The 18603-nt window shown below is 55.2% G+C and overlaps 1 protein-coding gene across 5 annotated transcripts in view; it reads left to right on the forward strand.

Annotated features, from left to right (window-relative positions):
• Positions 1-17989, forward strand: part of AKAP1 (A-kinase anchoring protein 1) — a 33411-nt gene extending 15422 nt beyond the window's left edge. For 3 of the 5 annotated variants that reach the window (XM_070478490.1, XM_020888929.2, XM_020888930.2), the window contains exons 2-12: positions 1166-1246; positions 1965-3519; positions 5801-5934; positions 7852-7978; positions 8442-8569; positions 10109-10286; positions 11501-11651; positions 12039-12106; positions 12909-12982; positions 13170-13232; positions 13599-17989. In XM_070478490.1, coding sequence (XP_070334591.1) covers positions 1989-3519; positions 5801-5934; positions 7852-7978; positions 8442-8569; positions 10109-10286; positions 11501-11651; positions 12039-12106; positions 12909-12982; positions 13170-13232; positions 13599-13673 — 2529 coding nt within the window. In that variant the 5' untranslated portion in view covers positions 1166-1246; positions 1965-1988 and the 3' untranslated portion in view covers positions 13674-17989. The remainder of the gene's footprint in view (positions 1-1165; positions 1247-1964; positions 3520-5800; positions 5935-7851; positions 7979-8441; positions 8570-10108; positions 10287-11500; positions 11652-12038; positions 12107-12908; positions 12983-13169; positions 13233-13598) is intronic. The other 2 variants (XM_070478491.1, XM_020888931.2) reach the window with 1 other exon arrangement.
• The last annotated feature ends 614 nt before the right edge of the window (positions 17990-18603 follow it).

Consider the following 18603-nt stretch of genomic DNA (forward strand, 5'->3'; position numbering starts at 1 on the left):
ACAATGCCTTGTTTGCACACACCCTTGGGTTTTGGATTTAATGTAGAGTAGACCCAAGTTCAGCCCCTTGAGTTATTTTAACCTTTAGGATGGTAATATGTATTCCAAACTAGGTAGTTGAGGATTAAGCAATGCAAGGGAAAGCATCTCATAAGGTTGTGTTTGAATCTGAAGCTCCAAGGTAGCATCGTTGAAGCTTTCTGCCTGAAGGGATTAATACAGTCTTCTGAGCCCCGGCCATTGCTTAGCTTTGCTTTTGTATTTTCCAGTACCATTGCTTCATCTTTGAATATTAGCAAGAAGGTTTCTCTTTACAGAGAAGGGAGTTTCTGGAAATGACCCCTCCCCAACCCCTTCACTTTGGAGAACACTCTACTGGAGCCCTTCACCAGCTGCCATGTGCTGGCAAATCCTTTGCTGGTTCTGTTAAATGGCAGCATGTGATTCAGTGGGCCTGGGGTGGGTAGCAGTTCTCAGATGATGCTCAGTGCTTCTGATCCATAGACTACACTTTGAGAAGCAAAGTTTCCAGGACTTTTTTGCAGTGGTTGAACTTTCTTTTGCCTTGGCTGAGCATTAAAGCCACCTAGGGAACAAGAGTATGCTCTAGTATTTCCAGAGTGCAGTGATGTGAGTAAATTCAACTAGTTGTTTAGTCACTGAGTTGTGTCTGTCTCTTTGTAACCCCATGGACTGTAGCCCGCCAGGCTCCTTTGTCCTTGGGATTTCCCACTCGAGAATACTGGAGTGGGTTGCCATTTCCTTCTCTAGGTGATCTTCCTGTCCCAAGGATTGTGAACCCACGTCTCCTGCATTTCAGGTGGATTCTTAACTGCTGAGTCACAGGGGAAGCCCAAATTAAACTTGTCCAAATTTAACAATTAAAGAATTGTTAAAGCATTCATTTATATCCACAACAAAGCACAAACCACATTAAGGAATAATTCACCATAATAATGGAGGATTTTTCGTTTTGAGGATTCTTGTCATTTTTGCAGACAAAAGAAATTTTGCTGGTAGGGAGGCAATGCATGCACGTGTGTATTCTAGAATACGTTCATCACATACCTCTCATGAGAGCTAACCCTGCTTTACCAGCACTTCATGTATGTGTCATCTGATCTTATACCAGCCATTCCTTACAAAGTGTGTCCCCATCTTACAGGTGGAGAAAGCTGTTTCCTGTCTCTTGTCTACTGCCTTCTCCTGGGCTCTTATTCCTCTTTGCCTGGATCTGACGGACTAGGTATTCAGCTTCCTTTCATTCAGCATGCTCCTGTAATAAGCTGGAAGCACAGTTTGGGAGTGTGTGTTCCTTGCAAACCAAACCTGGTTCTCTGTTGACTGCAGAACAAAGCGCAGCCTCTGCAGTGGGTGCAGGAGCCTCACTGAACCTGGTCAACAGCCTGACTCTCAAAGACCCTCCACAACCCTGTGTGTGTTGCTGGTCCCTCCCCTTGGGGCCCCCATCCCTTGGAAGATCTCACTCATCCTTTGTTCTGAGTTAATTGTGGTGTAACTACTGTCTCCTTGACTGATGATTTGGGGGATGCTTGCTAGGGATGTGTCCACATGGATTTCCATGGGTATTTAAAAGTGCTCCAGTACCACCTGAATGGATAAGTGTTCTGGGAGTTTAGAGAATGAAGACACTAAACACAGCTAGTCCCTTGCGGGGGAACCTAGGGAGAACTGGGCATCAAAAAGTGATGGAGGAAGGGATTTGGTTTCAGGAGCCGGTTCAGTGTGTTTCAGGGGAGTGTGCCTGAATGAGGGAGCAGAAGGCCGGGGGCACTGCCCCCCCCCCCCCCCCCCCCCCCGTGAGTCACCGGCCGGGGTGTGCCCAGAGGGCAGGCCGCGCCTTCCAGGGCCAGGGGGCGCGCGGCCGGCCTTACTGGACGGTGAGTCCCATTAGGAGCCCTCGCCAGCTCTCACGGCTGCCCCTCGCTCTCCTCTTCCCGCAGGTGTAATTACTCCACGCCTCCAGGATGACGATCCAGTTCCGTTCACTCTTCCCCCTGGCCCTGCCTGGAGTGCTGGCGCTCCTCGGCTGGTGGTGGTTTTTCGCCCGTAAAAAAGAGCCCCTCGACAGCCACGAGAGAGCGGCGGAGGCGGGCGCGGTGGTGCTGCGAGCCGGCCCTGCCGTCCAGGAGGCGCTACCCGCGGAAGACGCTCGGCCCGGAGCAGCCAGCCCGCCGCCGGAGAGGGAGCTGTGCGGCGGCGGCAGGCCCTCGCTGGAGCCGCCGGCCCTGCTGCGAGCACACCCAGTCTGCCGGAGGTCCGAGTCCTCGGGCAGCCTTCCCAACCCCACCGACACAAGACTACGCCCGGGAGTGCGCAAGGAGGTGGAGCTCGCCCTCGCGGGCGACGAAGCCAAGGCTGTCCCTCTGGAGTGTCCCCTGCCAGCCCCCAAGGGCCTTCCCTTCCCCCACGAGGCGGTCGAGGTGTGTAAGCTAGAGGCCGTGCTGGGCCGGCCGGTGGGACGGGTCCACCAGGGCCAGCCTGCAGCCCCCGCCGAGAAGCCCGGCCCCGGAGAGAAGGCCCGGGAGACGGGGGGCGCCGAAGGCACCGGGGATGCGCTGCTGGGAGATAACGTGCTGGAGGAAGGGCTGGTGGCCTGGGAGCCGGGCCCCGAGTTAGAGTTACAGAGTGGCCGGGCGGCCGGAGCGGGAGAGAAGGGCCCGGGCCGCCCGCTGGACGAGGACGTGGCGGAGGTGGCGCCCGAGGAGACGCTGGCGCCCGGAGGCCGGGCGACCGGAGCCTGGGATGGAGTCTTTCCCCGGGAGCAGGGCTGGGAGGAGACCTGGGACAGAAGCGAGAAGATCGAGCAGGCTGCCTTCCAGATCATCTCCAAAGTGATCCTGGAGGCCACCGAGGAGGTGCTGGCCACCACCGTGGGCAGGATCGCGGGCCGGGTGTATCAGGCCTCAGCCGCCCATCCCCAAGGGCCGAAGGAGGAGAGCTGTGCCCCCACCAGCCAGAAAGCCCCCCTGGGCCTGGAGGCCTCGGAGCCCATCCTGGCTGCCGCGGAGGTGGCCGCGGCTCTGGGGGACACGGCCCTCTCCTCCGCAGAGCCACCAATGGCAGACCAGCCAGCACCAAAGACCTACGTGAGCTGCCTGAGCAGCCCTCTGTCCAGCCCCACCAAGGACAGGAAGCCAAAGAACTCTGCACACCACATCTCCCTGGCCCCCTGCCCGCAGCCGGCCACCCCCCTGGGCGAGTTGCTGGACGAGGCAGGTGGCCCCGGGGAAGAGGCCACCCGTGTCCCCTGCATGTCTGACAGCTGCCAGTCTGTCCCCTCCGGGGCCGCCTCCAGGCAGCGCTCAGATTCTGCCAGCACCTCGGGGCTTGAAGACTGTTGTACGGAGACCTCCTCCAGCCCCAGGGGCGAGGCTGCCACCCCACCGCTGCCCGAAAGTACTGTGCCTGTCAGCAACGGGGTGCTGAAGGGGGAGCTGTCGGACTTGGGGCCTGAGGACGGATGGACCGTGGATGCGGAAGCCGACCATTCGGGAGGTAGGCGGGCCTGGGGTGTCTCCGAGAGGAGCGGGGTGTCTCCCCTCATTCAGCCGGGAAAGGCGGCTGGTCTGCTCTGCTGCTTCTGTAGTCAGATGCTCTTCTACACTGTGTCCCAGCGGCTTGCAGAAGAGAGCTGGTGGGCAACTGAGAAGTGAATGCTGCCCTGAACCCCAAAGCCATGGGAGCTGTAACTTGGTTCCGCAGCCAGGGACCCTCCCCAGCCCTTCTGAAGGAACCAGCTCAAAGTTGGGTTCACCCAGTAACTTAAGTGTACTGATCTGTCTTTACATACTAGCTTCCTAATAGCTTTTTTAAAGACGGAGAGGCCCCTTTAGCTTTAATCCCCTTGAGTACCAAGAATGGGTGAGCTTTTTCAGTGGTTTATTTACTTTTAATAATGTGCTTGTTCCCATGTCTTCACCTGCTTTCCTTCTCCAGAAGCTCTTTCGGGGTAAGTGCCCAGAGAGTGGCCACAGCCTCGAACCTTGCGGGAGGCTCGCGCCTTCCGCCTGTTGCTGTCACCTATTCCTTCAAGAGAGCCTCAGCCATTTCTTTCTGTGCAGCTGCAGTTCCGCCCCCGGGAAAGGGGCACTTTGGTAATGAAGTGTCCAATGGGTTTTTCGAGTGCTGACCCCAGCGTAGACAGTTCAGGCCGCTAACTTACAGGTCAGCAGCTCCTGACCCTGGTTTTGCAGCTTCCCTGGGGTATTCCCACTTATCTCATGGAAGGAGGCCGCGGGTTCCTCTGTGGGTCTCCAGCTTGCTTGTCCTGGAGGTGTTCCCTGTCATTTCAGCCCCAGGAAGGTTGGGGCTCTTGCTGGGGAATTTTACTGCTCTCAGCAGCATCTGGTGTGCACCACGTGTTGTCACCTGTAAGATGCTATTATCGATTAAGACACTGCTGTTTTGTGTGTACCTGTGATAGAAAAAAAGTGCTACCAATCATGAGTATAGAAAAGTCAGAGGCCATAAGATGCACCCAACTTCAGGGATGTTAAATTATTTTTTATCATTTTAAAGCATCTTAAAATGGACGGAAATCCTTTGGAAATAAAGGAGCCCCTCAGCCTCAGCATGCAGACCCCAGTTTGGCAGTGGTGGCTGCTGGGATGAGCCCAGGCCGCAAAGGAGGGGTGGTGGGCGGGGGGCTGGGGGATGGCAGCTGGGGGCTGGTGGGAGCCGCACACAGCATCCTCTGAGGAAGTCAGGGCTCCGATTGGCCCAGGGACCCCTGGCTGAGGGGAGCCTGTGGAGTCGCGGTGTGGTCTGAGCCCCCTGTAAGTGTCAGGGTGGAGGCCCATCCTGCTTGGTCCTGGGGGCAGCTGGGGGCCGGGTACGAGCCGAGCCCACATGGGCCAGGTCCGCCAAGCAGACTTCTTTCCAGAAGGGCGGTTTTCCCCGCGTGAAACCCGTCTGAGTCCCTAGCGTCGAGGGAGGCGCCTCATCGTAGCTGGGAGGAGGCCCTGCCTCCTCTGTCCAGGCAGGGCCGGGTTCGTTCGGTAGGAGATTACGTCCAGGGCTTAGAGAAACCATGTGGAAAATAACCTAGTTAGTAGCATCTCAGGAGTGATCTATTTTTGGCAGTCGAGCCTTCCATATTTCAGCCAGAGCCACTTCTCTGAAGCCGTCTGACCCCTGTGTCTTGGTTGTGGGCCCCCTGGCAGACCCTGAGTGGGGGTGTCCTCTCGGGACTGAAGACCCACCAGGAGCCCTGAGAGTCTTCAGCGGTGCGCGAGTCAGGCCTCAGCAGAGGGAAGGAGGGGGCCTCCTCCCGGCGCCCCCTCTTCCCAGGCTCAGCTGAAGGCCTGAGCGCCCCAGCCTGGGGCCTTGGGGACCAGGGCCCTTCGTGGGAGGGGCCGCTTAGCTGAGTGTGGCCCAGCTGCGACCAGTTGGGCTCCGCCGAGACCCACACCAGGCACAGGCTGCTTAGGCCTTGGGGGCCAGCTGGCCTGCCCCTCCCCGCCCGTGGACTCCGCTTGCGGAGCCGACGTGTTTCTTCCCAGTCTACCCCTTGTCTCTGCTCCAGCAGCTGTGCTAGGCGCGGCTGCCAGTTCAGCAAGTGGGACTGTAAGTGACAGGCTAAAATTAGGTGTATCTACACCCCCAGTCCGCCTTTCATTGGGGCTGTTCCGAGCCTTCCAGACTGCGAGCTGACAGTCACCTGCCAAGCCTGAGGAGGGGGCGAGGGGCGGGGGCCTCCCGGGAGTGCGAGTTTGGAAGTTGTCCGTTATTAACTGCTCTGGGCCCGTGTCTGTGCGCGCTGCTTCCTCCCCTGCAGGTTCAGACGGGAACAGCATGGACTCGGTGGACAGCTGCTGTGGGCTCAGGAAGACTGACAGTTTCCAGAATGCGCAGGCAGGCTCCAACCCCAAGAAGGTCGACCTGATCATCTGGGAGATCGAGGTGCCAAAGGTAAGGGCTGCGAGCACTAAGTGACCCCGGGCCCAGGGTCAACGGGCTTGGGAGAGGGGGCCAAGCGGGGGGACCTAAAGGAGGAGAAGCCCCTAGGGCGCTAGAGGCTGAAGGGGTGGGAAGTCTGGAGAGCTCCCGTAGAGCGGAATCCCTCCAGCTGACCTCGGGGGCAGCGTCCTCACACTCCCCGGCCCCTGCCCTCCTCAAGGCTCTTCTTGGCCTGCAGGGCTCAGATCCGCTTGGAGATGCTAGCAAAGCAGGCTGAGGGCAGGGGCTGGCTAGGAGTCCCCTCAGCATGCTCTCCTCCCGCTCTCCAACGCAGACTGTATCTTATAATTCAGCACAGCATAAATCCGTGTTTTAGAGAGCTTGAGGAATATAGCAGTGTAGGAAGAAAATAAAAATCAGCTTAATCCTACCCCTGAGAGTGACTAGGAAGACTTTTATTTCCTTCTCATCTTACACCCTGTGGTTTTTAAACAAAACTAAGATTATGTTGCTTTAATTAATGCTTTTAAATATTTAACAACTTAATTTTCCTGTGTTATTCTTTGAAAACGGAATTTTAACTGCATGATTCATTGTGTGAATGTCAGTTTACTTCACCAGTTCCCCAATTCCAGGGTGCTTAAGTGATTTCTAGCTTCTTGCTTTTCTAACTTACATCTTATTAGCTTGATCTTGATGTTTGTCTCAGGGACTCAGAAATAATTGGCCAAATGCATTCTCCTGGGCTCTTAGCCTCCTGTTGAGGTGGAGGCTTGGCCTGGTGTGACCTCAAGGTCAGGCGGGCCGCTCTGACCTGCGTGGCTGGCTCCCTTGGTTATGTCTTCCCCCAGTGACCTTGAGGGCAGAGCTGCCCTTTTCTCTCTGCTTCAGAGGTTGCAAAGGGCACACCCAGGCAGCTCTGGGTGCAGAGTGACCGTGTCCCTGGCAGCTCCACTATTGGGGATTGCTTCAGGGTTTGTCTTATATTGGGCTGAGTTTGGCTCCTCTGGCCCGCAGGGGACGTGTGCTCTGGAGTTGGCAGCAGGAGCCCAAGGGTTCTTTCTTAGACCTTTGTTTTCTTTTCTTTTTTTTTTTCCCATTTATTTTTATTAGTTGGAGGCTAATTACTTTACAATATTGTAGTGGTTTTTCAAACTGAGCCCATTCTTTGGACCTGAGCAGACTTGGAGAGGCAGAGGACTCAAAAATCCAACCTTGTGCTTAGACACATCCCAGTGGTTAGGAGGAGAAAATGTTGCCTTTGCAGCCTCTGAATGTGAGCCCCATTGTTGGGGAGGAAATGGAAACGGCCACGTCCTGGAGCCGTTGCCTGGTGCAGCTGCTTAGCAGCTGTGTGCAAGGAAAAGGCGCTCAACTGAGTCCGACTCTGTGCGACCTCATGGACTGTATCTCCATGGACTATACAGTCCATGGGATTCTCCAGGCCAGAATACTGGAGTGGGTAGCCTTTCCCGTCTCCGGGGGATCTTCCCAACCCAGGGATTGAACCCAGGGCTCCCACTTTGCAGGCGGATTCTTTACCAGCTGAGCCGCAAGGAAAGCCCAAGAATACTGGAGTGGGTAGACTATCCCTTCTCCAAGGGATCTTCCCAACCCAGGAATCAAACCAAGGCCTCCTGCATGGCAGGCAGATTCTTTACCAGCTGAGCTATCAGGGAAGCCAGTAGCTGTGAGAGCCTGGCCAAATTAACTTAACCTCTCTGGGTTTGTCCTGTCAACTGTAAAATGGTGATAAACAGATGCTGTTTGTTTCCTGCATTTACGGAGTAACAGTAAGTGCTCAGAACAGTGCCTGGTGAGTGAGTGCCGAGAATACGTGTGAGCCTGACCTGGTGTGAAGCAGAGGTGGGTCTTGGGGATGCTCGGGTTTGGCTTGTTAACCCTCTCACCCCCCTCTCTCTCCCGAAGCACCTGGTTGGTCGGCTGATTGGCAAGCAGGGACGCTACGTGAGTTTTCTCAAGCAGACATCTGGTGCCAAGATCTACATCTCCACCCTGCCTTACACCCAGAACATCCAGGTCTGCCACATCGAAGGTCAGTGGCAGCCGCTGCCTGGGTTTTATGATAGTTTTCTTACCTGGAACGTAAGTGACTTGAAGCATTTGAGTCCCACTTGCTCCCTTTTGGAATCTTAAGTCTCTGAATAGGAAGCCCTGCTTCTCACCTGGGGTGAAGGGAGTGGGCGAGTCTTCCGGTACTTGAAGGAGACTCGGGATCCCCCAGGTCTTCTGGCAGGAAAGGGGTGGGCACGCGGGGACTGGCCCGGGGTCCTGGGCTGGTGGTGGACGAAGGCCGGGCCTCCCCGTCTGAGCTCCTGCTGCATTAGTGCAGTCATAGACAGTAGAGGCCCAGTGTGAAAGGGCCACGGGCTGCAGCTTCAGACGCCGCTCACCTTAAGTGAGGCTTGCGCCTGAGCTCTGGGGAGAGTGCGGTGCGGGTGGGCGTGAGTTCAGCTTGCTCTGTCTCAGCCCGTGACTGTGGTCTGCCCTACATGCAGGCTCTCAGCAGCACGTGGACAAGGCACTGAGCTTGATCGGCAAGAAGTTCAAAGAACTGAACCTCACCAACATTTATGCCCCCCCGCTGCCTTCGCTGGCGCTGCCTTCTCTTCCAATGACTTCCTGGGTGAGCATGCCCCTTCCTCCCGGCCAGCCCCAGAAGGAAGCTCCCGAGGCCGTGGGCAAGGAAGGCCCGGGGCACACTGAGGCCTTTGCCTGTCACCTCCGGCCAGCGGTCAGCTCTGCTTTTAGTTCTCTGGGTTGGGCTGGGGGCCAGGGTGCTGTAGGAAGCCAGAGGCCTCTCAGTCCTTGCTTGGAAGGACCACTCTCCCTGCCTCTGCCACCTGGGCAGTCTGTTCTCAAGGCAGTTGCCTAGAAAGGACTGCTCTCTGCTGACTGGCTGTGTGCAGGCTGACTCGGGACGCCTTAGAGCTGTGCCTTGTCCTGATCAACTCCGGACCTGGTTCGGGGACCCCGCCCCCTCCCCCCCCTGCTATGGAGTCAGGTCTAGCGGTGGCCCTGGTGAAGGAGGCTCTTCCCCTTCCACCCTCACAAGGGACACCTGGGTCATAAAGGGAAAGAACCCCCACTCCACCTCCGCCCCTGGGAGCCCTAGCAGAGGAGGAGCTGGCATTTTGGGGCCTGTGTGCTGGGGCTGTGGGGTCTCTGGGGCCTGTCACCCCATCCTGCTGTGTGCCTTCAGCTCTATGAGCCTCGTCTCACTGGGAGCAGAACTGTAGGTTTCTAAAGGCTGAGAACACTGCATTTCACACGTAGGGTGGGTGTGCGCTCCAAGAAAATGTTTAGGATGCTGGCCTTTTCATTCTGTGTCTTCCTCCCTCCCCGTACCCTTGTGCTTTGAGGGAAGGGGTAGATGTCCTCTGCCTTCTTGTGGATATCCGGGAGTGGGCTGACCGCCATCCACGCTTCACTTCTGAATCATCGGGATTTCCCGTGAGGCGTGGCCCCAGACCCACTCTCTCTTTTTCAAGTGGTTGAGCAGTTGGTGAGGCCTCCTCTCCTTGTGCTGTGAGTGGCTGGTGGGGCTGGAGCCATGGCTATCAGCCTGCAGGGCCGGGGGGTCGGCGTGGAGCTCTCACCCGAAGCTCTTTCTGTGGCCGCCTGGCTGGGAGGTGGAATGGATGCCCTTCTGTGTCCACAGCGCCCCGTTGTTGCCTTAGCTTAGAGAGACGCCAGCGGTCACGCTGGCGCTCCTGGGGTCAGCTGCCATTGCAGGGAGCTGGCAGGGTGGCCCTCAGGCTGGACTGTCCCTTCCTCTTGTTCTCAGTGGCCGCCCCGTTCCTGTTTGTCTTCCCTGGGTCTTACAGAGTCTTGAGACGAGGTGGCCTGGGCAGAAGCTGTGCCCAGGCCCGTGGGCGGCCAGATACTCCATCCACCGCGGATGCCTGGGAGCCTCCTTGCCCAGCTGAACCGAGGCCACCTCTCGTGGTTACTTGGGGCATTGCAGGGCCAGGGCCACAGGGGAGCCAAACACTTCGAACAGCTTGAGAGTTTTCCTTGGACCTGTGCTGTCTAGGAGCCGTGTTGCTTTGGTTTGCTGTGCCTTTTTCGAAGATGTGCCATTTGGGGTCTTGCCCTGGGGCCTCAGAGTTTATCCCAAGTGTGGGAAGGGTTGCTGAATGCACATGCCCCCCCCCCTCTGCAGCTCATGCTCCCGGATGGCATCACTGTGGAGGTAATCGTGGTCAACCAGGTCAACGCCGGGCACCTCTTTGTGCAGCAGCACACACACCCTACCTTCCATGCGCTGCGTAGCCTGGACCAGCAGATGTACCTCTGCTACTCTCAGCCTGGGATCCCCACCTTGCCCACCCCGGTGGAGAGTAAGTGCTGCCCTCGAGGTCCGAGGGGCGCCGGGCTCTGGCCAGGCTCGGGGAGAAGTTTTGAGGGTCTCCTCTTGTTCTGCCCATGGTTTTAACCAGCAGGAGGCTGTTGGCATGGGGTGCGCTGGGCTCCCATTTCCTAGCTAGCTCAAGCTGGTGTTTCCGTAGGCTGACGGAAAGAAGGGGTCAGAATACAGAGTTGGCACGGCGGTTCAGATCCCAGCTCTGCTGCCCGCCTGTTGAGGGTGGGGGATGCCCATGTGGTCTGGGAATTGGGGTGGCTACCGTGTGTGTCAGACAGGCACAGTGCCTGCTGCAGATGCCAGGCCCGAAGATGGTCCCAGTTTCCGGTGACGGTGGGTTGGGGCATCTCCAGTTAACAAGTGAGGAAACGAAGACTCTGAAGTCAGTGACTTGCCCAGGTGGCCCCTGCTCCGGAGCTCTTTTACCTTCGTCACCCTCGTTAGCAGAGATCTGATGTCTCTAACCTACCATGTCAGGGAGTCCTAACCTGAAGCCCCCAGTGGGCTTTAAGACATAAGGAAAACTTTTGAAATTTGGGGGGCATTTTATATTAAGGTTTTCATTTTGGAGGAATATTGTCAGGTTCTCTGGTGTTGCTTCAACCCAGAAGTGAAGACAGAACTGGAGGCCAGGAGGTGACTGGACTGTACTGGGGCCTGCCCTTAAGGGTCAGGACACAGTGTGGCCAGCCGTGTCACGGGCCCCCGCCCCTGCTGCCCCAGGCTGGGGTTAGTGGCACTCAGGGCCACTTGCTTTGGCCTGGTTGGCGGCCCCAAGTGTTACTGCTCTCAGCACCATCCTGAAGCAAAGGCCAGAAGAAGTGGGGTTTGGGCTTGGGAGCCCTCGGTCTGGTTTGCAGTGGGCCACAGCAGGCCCCGGCAGCCAGCCAGAGGTCTGCTGCACTTGAGGCTCTGGATTCTTTCTGGGACATTCCCTTTAGAGTATAAGGCAGATGCTGGTCCATTCCCTGAATTCTGGAATTTACCTGGCTTATTTCAGGTATTCTGTGTCCACCTCTGGCCTCATTAAGTCTCAGAGAAAGGTGTGGGTGGGTGCTTTCTGGTCTGGGGGGTCTTGGGGGCAGCAGAGATGCACGGCTGGCAGGCCCTACCCTTGGTCCATGCTGGGCCCGGGGAGGGTCTGTGGCCGCCCCGCCCCGACTCTGGGCACACGCTTTCGTCTGCCCGCAGTAACGGTCATCTGCGCTGCCCCCGGCGCGGATGGGGCCTGGTGGCGAGCCCAGGTGGTGGCCGCCTACGAGGACACCAATGAGGTCGAGATTCGCTACGTCGACTACGGCGGCTACAAGAGGGTGAAAGTCGACGTGCTGCGCCAGATCCGGTGAGTCAAGTCGGCCGTGATGTCTGCAGAGCCGGCACCTGGGGCGTGGGTGGGTTCTTCCTGCTGCTGCCCACTCTGTTTGGGAGAGGATGATGCAAATGAACCCCATGCCCGCCTCGGCCAGACAGAGTGGAGAGCCCCGTCTGGTGGAAGAAGCCCGGGTGTCATTCGGCACAAGGGGGCAGCTTCGCTTCTGGTGCGCGATGCAAGCAGCGCCTCGGAGGCCGGGCCTGTGCAGGGGACCTGGGAGCGGTGTGGTGCCTGGCGTGTGTGCCGCTGTGTGGCCTCCCTGGGTTTCGGGGTCACGGCGCTGAGCAGGAGAGGCACATCGGCCTGGGGTGAGCAGCGTGGCGTCCAGGCTGAGCTCGGGCCTGGCCTGTCTTTCAGGTCTGACTTTGTGACCCTGCCGTTCCAGGGGGCAGAGGTGCTTCTGGACAGCGTGATGCCTCTGTCAGGTAACAGGTGGGGCCTGGGCCTGGGCTGGAGCGAGCCGGTCTTCTCTGTGGGACCCTATCCTCACCTTTCAGGCTTAAGCAGCACAGCTCGTGGCCACTTTGTTTCCAATGGACTGGTCTGGTGGAGGCCCGAGAACGTGCATTTCTAACAAGTTCTCCCGTGGTGCTGGTCCCTGGACCAACCCCCAGACCCCCACTTTCAGGCCCACTGCTCTAGCCTCCACCCAGGCCTGCATCTTTGAGAGGCTTCCTAGAGACACGTCTCTGTTCTTAGATACTCCCAGACCTTAGCCCTGTCCTCCCTGCCTCTCACCCTGGGTGTGTCCTTGTTCCGGACGTGTATGATCTAACAATGCTGTCTGCGCGCCCCGCCCACTTGGAATCACTGCCCAAAGTGGACTGTGTGGCCAACTTCCTGGGTCTGAATGGCACCTGCCTCACTGTGGCAGCGGGTTGACCTTCAAACTGACCCGTGTTTCGCATGTTCTCACCTGTAACGTGTTCCTGATTCCATGAGATAGCAGTCCGTTCAGCCCCCAAATCAGTGTTGGTGGTGGCAGTGCTTCCACTGGAGGCAAAGTCTCTGTCCCTGTGCCCTTCCGGCCCCCGGGGGTGGCATGCAGCAGGCACCCCAAACGTTCCCAGGGAGGCCTGGGGCTCTGCACCCAGCTCAGGTGTGGCTCTGTCCTGTGAGGTCTGTAAGTCCGTGGCAGTGTGTGAAGTCTGCTAGAAAACACCCGCGAGTTTTGTCATGCGTGCCCCGCCTCGATGAGAGCCGAACGCTGCTCTTCCCTCTCCTCAGACGATGACCACTTCTCGCCTGAGGCGGACGCGGCTATGAGCGAGATGACGGGGAACACAGCGCTGCTGGCTCAGGTGTGTGGGGCGGGCGGGCCTGTCCCGGGAGCCCCCGCCCGGCGCCTCCATTCTCTCTCAGCTCCCGGCTGCATGGGAGCGGACCTTGCGCGCCTGCTGCCCGTGGCCCACGCCCTGGGTTGGCCAGCAGTCTTGGAGAGGCGCTCGGGGTAGCTTACAAACACTATGGGGGGCTTTGTTCTCTCAGGTGACGAGTTACAGCCCGACTGGCCTGCCTTTGATTCAGCTGTGGAGCGTGGTTGGAGATGAAGTAAGTTCTGGCCTCCTCTCCCCCGTCACACGCAGAGACGCTCGGCGGCCACAGTCGGGGTGGGGATGCTGCTGTCATCCAGGGGTGGCGGCCAGAGGTGCAGCTGGCGACCCCCACAGAGCTGTGGCGGCCCCGGTAGCAGGACGTCCCTGGGCTCTCTCGGACTTGTCCCTTGGGTTTTCCCCTTCGGCTCCTGGTACTGGAGCGTGGAGAGCCTGCTCACCTGCTGGCAGAGCCTGTCCGTGAAGCCCTGGCGGGCCCCGCCCAGTCACTCAGGCACCAGTGGTGGGGCCGGGGCTGGGGGGGGCGGGGAAACTGCGCTGGCCCGGTGCCACGGCCGCGCTCTCCAGGGCCTCTCTCTCCTAGGTGGTGTTGATAAACCGGTCGCTGGTGGAGCGAGGACTTGCTCAGTGGGTGGACAGCTACTACTCGAGCCTCTGACCCACCCCACACCGCCTCTGGAGTCTGTTTTGCACTGTTGAAATTGGGCTTGGCACTCAAGGCAGAGACTTTACAGCAGAATTACAAAGATTTGTCCTCCCCAGAGAGTCCTTTTGTTCCGTACTGTGGTCATGTTGAGCTGTTTCCGTCTCTGAGACGAGAGAATTGTGGGTTCTTTTCAAAGCCATCAGATGGCGAGTAACCAACCTGTCGGCTTAAGCTGGTTCCAAGCTGTTTATGAAACAAAAAAAAAAAATGAAAACTGTCTCAACTAGGTTGTCCGGCCCTCCCTTCCCCATTCCTTTCCTCCCTTCTTCCTGCCTCCATCCTATTTCCTCCCAAACCCAAACCCCTGTAAGCAGACAGGCCAAGGGATGTGTTGCTTGCTTTTGGGGAAGGGATTCTTTTACCTTCGAGTCTTTCTTCAGAGAGCAAGACATGAACTGACTGATGGGCATCAATCACTTATAGCTTACGAATGAATTTATGATTTAACCATTTTTTATGAACTCCATCTAGGTCTCTAAGAAGACAGACTTTTTAATGCATCTGTAAATACAAAGCAATCGTACCTCTGGCCTCAGTCAGTGATAGAGGAGGGGGGATCTTATCTTGCCAAGCCTGGTTGTAATTTGTAACCATTTTCTATTTGTGCAAACTCTGTAAATATGTTTAAAAAAATGTAATTATTTTGTACAAGATACACTGGAGAACAAAGGGAACTCGCAGTGTTTCCACATCCCAAACATCATCTGTGGCGGCTGCTTGTCCCAGCTCCCATCGCCTCCTTCATAGCCGGACAGGGTGAGCGTATGGTATAGGGTGTGACCCGGGGATTTTTTTTTTTTTTTTTCTGTACAAATTTGTTTAAAAAAAAAAAAAAAAAAAAAAAAAAAAACTCATTGGATTACCTTGCAGTGGTGTGTGTTGATTCTTTTTTAGACTTGACTTCATGCAGCATTGTGCAATTTGAGTAACTTAAACATACAAACATATAAATCTCAAATTTTATACACTGTAGCTTCTGTCTTTTCCCATGGTGAACACAGTTGGGGAGTCGTGGGGTGGTTGTGAGTGTGACGGGCTCTAGGGTACCACTTAAACTAGGAGACTCATGGCTCTTTGAAGACAATTTAGTCAACAATTTCCATCTGGCTTTTTCCTCCCCTTTGCTCCACAAGGTGGCGGCCAGCCTTCCCCTGGCTTCCTCCTGTGATAGTCTCAGACAGCCAGGCTTGAGGAGAGAGCACTGGTTGCCCAAATTCTTTGTGCATTGTTAATAAACCTGTGAAGTGATTTAAGAGCAGAACCAGGCCTTCATCTAAAGGCCTCTCAAAGGTCAGCTCAGGGCCATGAGCCCCGGCCTCTGGGCCTGCCCACCCCTCCAGGGTTTCTGGAGAGCTAAGAGAGCCCCAGGGCCCTTCACACAGAAGGTCTTCTCCCCAGAGCTGCAGCCTCTCTCCCTGGCTTTGGGCACCGAGTGGATAAAATGCAGGCTTCAGTTTCCACGATCAGATAATGGTTGTGGTACTGGTGGTGTCCGGCTCATTGTGACCCCATGGACTGCAGCATACCAGGCTTCCCTGTCTTCACTCTTTGCTGGAGTTTGCTCAGACTTGTGTCCGTTGAGTTGGTGATACCATCCAACCATCTCATCAGCCCTGTTGGCCCCTTCTCCTGCCCTCAGTCTTTCCCAGCATCAGGGTTTTCCCCGTGAGTCAGCTTTTTGCATCAGATGGCCAAGGTATTGGAGCTTCAGCATCAGTCCTTCCAGTGAATATTCAGGGTTGATTTCCTTTAGGATGGACTGGTTCGATATCCTTGCCATCCAAGGGACTCTCAAGAGTCTTCTCCAGCACCACAGTTCAGAAACATCAATTCTTTGGCAGTCAGCCTTCTTTATGGTCCAGCACTTGTGTCTGTACACAACTACTGGAAAAACCATAGCTTTGACGATATGCACACTTGTTGGCAAAGTGATGTCTCTGCTTTTTAATACTCTGTCTAGGTTTGTTATAGCTTTTCTTCCAAGCAGCAAGCGTCTTCTAATTTCAAGGCTGCAGTCACCATCCTCAGTGATTTTGGAGCCCAAGAAAAATTCTGCCACTGTTTGGTATCAGCCTCATAAGGCAATGAAATGGAAATATCCCTGCTGGAATGGAGCTTGGCCCTCAGCAAGCTCAGTCCGCCAACAGCCCTCAGTCCCAGCCATAAGTGGGTTGTGACTTTGGTCAAGTTGGGTTATAGCTTTTTCTCTACAGCTTGCATTGCTGGAGCGGGAAGTGGTGTGTGGCAGCCTTTAGGCTGATCTGAAGAGGGCTCTCCCTGCTGGGGGTGCAGGCGTGGCTTCTCTCTGGGGAGCAGTGTAGGGTTTGTGACGGCCGGAGCCCTTGATTCTGTGCAGAGCAGGGGCCAGGGGAGGTGACGGAGCAGAGGCCAAACTGGAGTGGCCCAGCCAAGACGGCTTCCTTGGGGAAGGCTCTGGGGCTGAGAAGTGATGGGATCAGGACCGAGGGCCCAGGTTCACAGGGGAGGCTGTGCCTGGTGTCTCAGGGCTGGAGTATTGGAGAAACGTAAGTTACCGAGGAGCCTGTACGCTTTGGATAAACGCTGTTCAGATTGCCATGGGCCTTGGATTAATTTCCAGAGTTCTGAAAAAGTTAATTTTGACCATTTTGCTGGTACTCGTGTTGCCTTTACCGAGGAGTGGATTTCCAGGTTTCGGGGAGGTCCTTACTCTTCCAGGCCAGATGGCGTCCCTCTGGTTGGTGGTGTGTGCTTGGAATTACCCGGGGCCAGCTTAAGTGTAAACTTGAACTCTTAAATGGGAGAAGCTGGGGCTGGAGAGGACAGGGATGATCTCTTCGGGTGTGGGGGAGAGTGGATGGCTGAGCACAGGAGCCGGAGAGCTAGCCTGTTCTCACTGCAGCTGCTTGTGTGGGCTATAGCCCCTCTGGTCCTCGAGGCACTGCTGTGGAGAAAGGAGTGGGCCTCGTAGGCTGTCGGTGTCAGAGTTCTGGGGTTACTGCTGCACCACTGTAGCTTCAGGTCAGGGTTGAGCTGGAGTTATGAACTTACTGTTAGATGCCATGCTACTTTACAGTGATCCTTGGTCCTCAAAAGGCTCAGTGGTAAAAAATCTGCCTGCCAGTGCAGGAGACACAGGTTCCATCCCTGTCTTGGAAAGATTCCCTGGAGAGAAAAAATGGCAACCCACTCCTGTATTCTTACCTGGAGAATCCCATGGACAGAGGAGCCTGGTGGGCTATAATCCATGGGGTTGCAAAAAAGCTGGACATGACTTTGCGACTAAACAACACTTGGTCCTCTTGACAACCTCTGGGGTGAGCCAGGGCCTGACCACAGAGATAGATGGTGGGGACTGCGCTTTGCGGGTGGAGCGGATTGAGGCTGAAAGCCAGGTTCTCAACCCCAACTCCTCTGTGGCAGTATGAGAAGGATCGTTTGTCCCCCTGTGTCCCCAGACACCACAGTGGCTCACTGACCAGCCTCTAGGAGAGAGAACTGAGAATTGGAAAAACACAGACGGGAGAGATCCATCATTTTACCACTTAGAAAAATTAAAATTTATGTAAACAAACCCAGGAGAAACTCATGGCACCTAGGCCAGACAGGAAACATTTAAAGTCTGATCTAAAAGGAAAACAGTCTCCATGGGCGTCGAAGAATGTGGACAGAAAATTGAAAACCCAGACCCGTCTCTAGACCGGCTCTGTCCAGCGACATGGAGTGTGAGACACGTGTATAGTTTGAAAGTTCCTAGGAGTCTCAGTTGAAAGAGCAAATGAAATCAGTAAGTTATTTAACCTATTTCCACGTGTAGTGGGTGTTAGAAACGCTGAGGTATTTAGGTGTTTTTGTATTAGGCCTTTGGGATCCCATGTGTGTGTGCGCTCACAGCAGCTCAGATGCTCCGCAGTCACGGGGGCTGGAGGCTGCTGGTCTGGGCCGCTCGGGGCTGGGCTGTTGCCTTCATTACTCTCACTCCAGTACTGGCGGCCTCATGGGTAAACTCTTACTCAGAAATTCTGGGTTCTTTGGCGCATTTATGTCTGCAGATAAACTCTAGAATGATTTTTCTGGGGGGGAGAGGATTGTGGAAAATGTTCTGCCACACCTGAAAATAATGCATTATTGTTGATTTGGTATAACTTTATGTAATTATTAAATTCAGCTTGTAAATTAAACCTGTTTTCCTTTTTTGCTGTCTGCCCCACCCCCCCAGTTTCTTTCTTTTTCGCCTGTACTACCCATTTCTAAGAGAAGTACATTAAAGGATTTTTTATGTATTGGCATTGTGTTTTCCTGTCTTTCCTCGACTGCTTTCCTTTTTGGTGAAATCTGGAAAGTCAGCAGGTGAATTTCACTTGTTGATTGTGATCCCTGTTGTAATATTATTTGGTGTTTAGTTCATTTTCCTGTTGCTTTCTAATTGGCTCTTTTTTTTTGCTTTCATCATTATTTGCTTGGTCAAAAATCTTCCCTGTAGTAAATTGAGTATTCAACTTCTTGATTCTGTGCTATCAGTGAGTTTAAGTTACCCACTTTTCTCCCTGAACAGGGAGAAACTCAGCAGAATGTCAGACTTCTGCCCTTCCTACAAGTATGTGCATGCACGCGTGCACACACACACACACACACGTTCTGTGTCCCCTGAGTTGTGTTGAAATCATCTAGAATACAGTTCAGAATTATAAACTTCTCACATATGCCTCTATCTCAAGAATGTTTTAATGGTGACATTGAACTTCAGCCATGGTAGCAAAGATTTTTGCCCAACTCACTGTTCTGAGCTTTATTGCTCATCTGTTTCTTTTTTAAAAATTTTATTACCAAAAGTTAAAAATTTGTTACCAGTTGAAGGATGATTACAACATTGTGTTGTTCTGCCCCATGCCAGCACGGATCA

This window comes from Odocoileus virginianus, chromosome 17 (assembly GCF_023699985.2).
Source record: "Odocoileus virginianus isolate 20LAN1187 ecotype Illinois chromosome 17, Ovbor_1.2, whole genome shotgun sequence".
NCBI classification, from domain to species: Eukaryota; Metazoa; Chordata; class Mammalia; order Artiodactyla; family Cervidae; genus Odocoileus; species Odocoileus virginianus.